Here is a 4,542-nt window from a genome sequence, read left to right as displayed (position 1 = left end):
CCTCAGGAGTGCCTGACCTTTCTTAGAGCCAACAAACAGATAGATTTGGGATTAGTGAAGGCACAGGACTCTGTCATGAAGAATCTGTTACCAATCCTTACCCAGGGTGAATCCCAGGCCAGAAGAAAAAACAGAAAGCTTGTAAGGGATGGACAGGTTCCCTCTGAAGCTCCAGGACAGGGAGAGCTGCAAAGGGCTGCGACCTACAGGCTCTCTGCAAGCAGGGGTTGTGCTCTGGAAAGTCAAAAACAGATCAGGGGGCTGGAGCTTATCACTTGTCCCATTAAGGCCCTTGCAGGACTTGGCCAGATGGTTAAAGCACCTCAGGAACTGGCAATGCTGATACTAGCCTTGATCATTTAAAGAGTATTGGAAGAAATGAGGCAGAGTCCCTCAGAGGTCTCTGTTTAGCCCAGTCCAACTTACTGAGCTAGGCATTAGACGGAAACACCTCCTCTTTCAGCCTACAGAGGAATCGGCATCAGACCACTCCATTTACAGGGCTCTCCGTTGCAACCTTCCTTCAGACCCAGCTGTCCAAATCCTTGCACCACATCAAGTTTCTCACGACAAGCGTGATATCCACAACCAGCCCCTGCCCCACACAGTTGGGGCGTCAAGGCACAACGCCAGGGCCTCTCTCTGACCCCGCACGCACCAGACACAGCTTGCTTCATGATCCGCTGACCCACAGCTGGTGGCTGGGGTTAGGGAGCGGCAGACAGACCCAAAAAGCCTGCTGGAAGGCAGACAGCCCAATGACAGCATCATCCCTTTCAGTTGACAGAACCTCAAAGCCTGCGCTATGCTTATTCCCGCACCAGCAGAGAAGATACTTTAGAGATGTGCAGCGACACTAGATAACCTGAATGGCAAGGAACCCAGCTAAAGGGGTCTGCTCTTGTTCTTTATGTTAAGCACGTGCTTCTGTACTTCCCTGCAGCCAGATATATATGGAGCACGGGGGCAGCTAATCCCAAACCTCCCCGCCACAACCTGCCCTCACCTTGAAATAGGCCCCAGTGCAATGAAGAGAAATGTTCCCGCTTCAAACTTCCAAAGATTACCATAAACACTGAGGATAATTAAAACATGAACATTATGAAAAATACACTGGCAAGGACTCAAGGCTGTGGAGCTGGAAAGCCAGGTAGCTTAAAGAAGTGCCAGGTATTTAACTGGTCTCCAAGATTAGCAGATGTTTTTCAACCTAACTTTGCAAAAACTCACTAACTTAGATGTGTTTCCTAAATCAGAACCAGAGAAGAGAATGCGTGCCATGTATTTGGATCATAAAAAGTACTTTTCCAGCACTGTAAGATCTTTTATTTAAAAAAAAAAAAGGGGGGGGGGGAATAGAAAGAAAAAAATAGGCTTGTTTAAAGGTTTCTGGATGTTTACCTAAACCATGTAAGAAAAGGAAAATTCCTTCCCCAAACTGAAAATACTCGGATGCAATTAAGATGGAGATAGCATCAGCCCATTTCCCCGTCTGGTATTAGGCTATTCAACGGGAGTACTGCAGAATACAGTGGTCGCAGCTGATATAGTCTTAGCAATATTTAGGTGGTTTTCTTTTTTTTACTCAATTATCTCAAAAGAAACTATTCAGTAACTCACTTTTGGAAACCAGCCTCCCTCACCTGGTACAAGACAATCTGCTATAACACTGCAATCAAAAACTCATCATCCCAAAGCCACTGGTTGGTTTGTCTTCCCACCCGTGGCTCCTCTACAGCCAGAGAGACAGAGTGCACATCCGAAGATCCTTTCTGCTTCTCTGCTACACCTTTGAGGAGATATACAAGGATTTGCATGTGTTTTTCTCGCTCAAAGAGAGATTATGTGGCATGATTAAGAGATATTGTAGGAAAGAAACTACTAGCTTTGACAAGCTTCTTGACATTCCCTTTGTTTGATATAACACACATCAGTTATTAAAGGGAATGTATTAAGCTGCTGCTTAGCCTCAGTAATGCCATGTTTAATAATAAACATTTCTTCTCTCCCCTCCCTGCAGTGGCAGCTGCTGTCCAGTAATTTCTGGACAAATTATTCTGTATAAATACATGAATTTTTAATACACATATATACACACACACACACCCCCAATCTGCCCTTCCATGTGTAAAGCAACGGGAGAGTTGAGACCAGCTAAGGTGAGTTACAACTTTTCCTGTATCATGGGAGATGGAAATGCAAGGACTTTCTGGGTCACTGAAACCAGAACCTTGTGACCATAGTGTGAGACCCTGACTTTGCTCTATGAAAAAAGGAAAAAAATAATATGAGACAGACATTTTATAGGTAGGGATCCACAACACTGCGGATTAAAAAATAAAATCTGTCACTTAGAAAAAGTGTTACCACTGTCTCAGAAGCTGCTCCCAGAGACATTTAATTCTGGGTGGACCTTTCCATCCTACATTTGCAATGCAAGGAAACCCGAGAAAAAAAAACTGCTCTGCCTTTCAGGTGGATGGCAGTAGGAAGGACACAGAGAAACCACAAAGGAAGGTGGTTTCTCAGCAGATCTTGCTGAATGAATGGACGGGCTGCACACACATCCTTGAAATTCACACCAGCCACAGCATCCACGCCAGTTGTATGTCCACTGCTTCACGGATACCGGAGCAGATGAGCCTGCAGAAACCAGCCCATCCCCTGGGCCTGCTCCGTCAGACGTGCATGCACCACAAACCTCCAGCCTTCCCACCAGGCAGCTCAGGGCTGCTGCTGCAAAGGGAAGCAGTGCTGTCTACAGCTAGCTCCTGTCTCCTTTGCTGGCAGAGACGCAGCTCCAGTCCTACGGGAAGAAAGAAACTGAGACAAAGACCAGCGGGTGACACAATTGTCACTTCCTTCCATAACCTTGTCAGGACAGTGATACAGTCAGCTACCATACCTAAAGAGGGCACCAGGGACAGCAAGTCTCGGCTCTCCTCCACCCAGCCCAGTTCCCAGAGCACACAGCTCTTCGGGATTCATCTACTGGACATTTCAGAGGGACACCTGTTGCATTACAGAGATCTACTTAGTTACAGAAACTTACCATCTGCCCCTGTGTTGTACCAACCAAAGTCTGCAAGCACCCTGACACTGAGAAGGATTAATATTACATTTCCATCTGCTCCGCAACATGAGCTGCCCAGAAGCAACAAACACACTGAAGATGCGTCTGAGCTCCTAAATCCCACCTTGCCTTTAAAAAAATGCAAGTTATGGGAAGAACAAGAGCAGCCATGACAATCCAGTTACCTCAAAACACGAGTCACATCCACAGCAACATTTAAAACTTGCTCTTTCTCCTGCATGGCTAAATGCAGGGAACATTAACAGGTCACATCAAAGAGACATCTAAGTGGTGACAATGCCAATATAAAACCATTCACTGGGTCTGCACCAATGTAACAAACTTTAAAAAAGTATTAAAACAGACTGTTTATTACAGCATATGACGTGTTATATTAATTTACACAATGATATATATATAAAAACAGCCATTGATGATGTACAGTAAATTGGACATCAACAGGAATATTAAAACTACTGATACTCATGCACGTGACATGCATATGTTTTTTTTTTTTCTTTATCAAAAGCAGTTTTACACAATATACTGAAGTTACTAAGCCTTGGTCAGCTGCTCCAACAGTTTACTCTGAACACCACTGCCGTCTGCAGTGGGAGTCCCAGCAGATCGGAGCAGAGTGCACTCCAGAGAAGGCAACTTAACCTTGGAGACAGATTGAAGAGGAGCCCTTTCCTGGTGGGGGAAGGCTGGGGGAGGACAGGGGTGAGTTTCAGGAAGAGAAACAACAAGAAGAGAAAACAAAACAGGCCAGAGTACCAGGAGGAAGAAGTTCAAGATGTGGGAACAGGAGCAGCAGAAAGGGACAAGCAAAAACATGACGACCACCCACACTCCCTCTCGCTTATCCCCTAAAAACTTATGACCTTAAGCTGTCGACATCCTGTATAAGATCCAGAACTGGAAAAAGTAGGCAAGGAAGAATCATTCCCAGAAACATTAGCCTTTTTTCAAAGCCTTCTGATACCATGCACTGGAGGCTGTTCACCACTGAAATGGCAGTGTTATGTTGGTTTTTTAAATGAGTATAATGGTCTTTTATTTCCACGTAAAAGGCACTAGTATCCACCCAAGATCTGAAGACAAGTGACATAATTTACCTTAAGTTTTAAATATTTGTATATAAAAAAAAATCTGTGGAAATATGTACACAAAAGCACCCTGCTTCCGAAAGCAGAAGCAGATACATTCCACCAAGTCACCTCACTAGACAGTTGTCATGAGCTTCAGGGAGCCCGACCGAAAGCGAAGGATTTTCTTCTTGAGGTTATGGGAGGCTTTAATTTTGACAAAGGCCTTTGCCGCATTTTCATGCAGCTCCGGCGCCGTAACCGTTTGGATGGGGAGCGTCTGGACAAACTGAGACCAAATAAGGCCCCCGCTCTCATCAGAGTCGCTGGTGGTCGTGCTCTCTCCTACGAACTCCACCTCGCTCAGGCTCGACTCGCTGT

General features: G+C 45.3%; 1 protein-coding gene across 1 annotated transcript in view; it reads right to left on the bottom strand.

The window, feature by feature from the left end:
- Positions 1 to 3,528: 3,528 nt before the first annotated feature.
- Positions 3,529 to 4,542, bottom strand: part of LOC104623452 (dapper homolog 1-like) — a gene marked incomplete at its 5' end in the record, with an annotated part of 6,910 nt that continues 5,896 nt past the window's right edge. The window contains 1 exon segment of the mRNA XM_010290544.1: positions 3,529 to 4,542. This exon segment is cut by the window's right edge and continues 28 nt beyond it. Coding sequence (XP_010288846.1) covers positions 4,298 to 4,542 — 245 coding nt within the window.

This window comes from Phaethon lepturus, unplaced genomic scaffold (assembly GCF_000687285.1).
Source record: "Phaethon lepturus isolate BGI_N335 unplaced genomic scaffold, ASM68728v1 scaffold34307, whole genome shotgun sequence".
NCBI classification, from domain to species: Eukaryota; Metazoa; Chordata; class Aves; order Phaethontiformes; family Phaethontidae; genus Phaethon; species Phaethon lepturus.
This window is presented reverse-complemented; position numbering and strand designations above follow the sequence as displayed.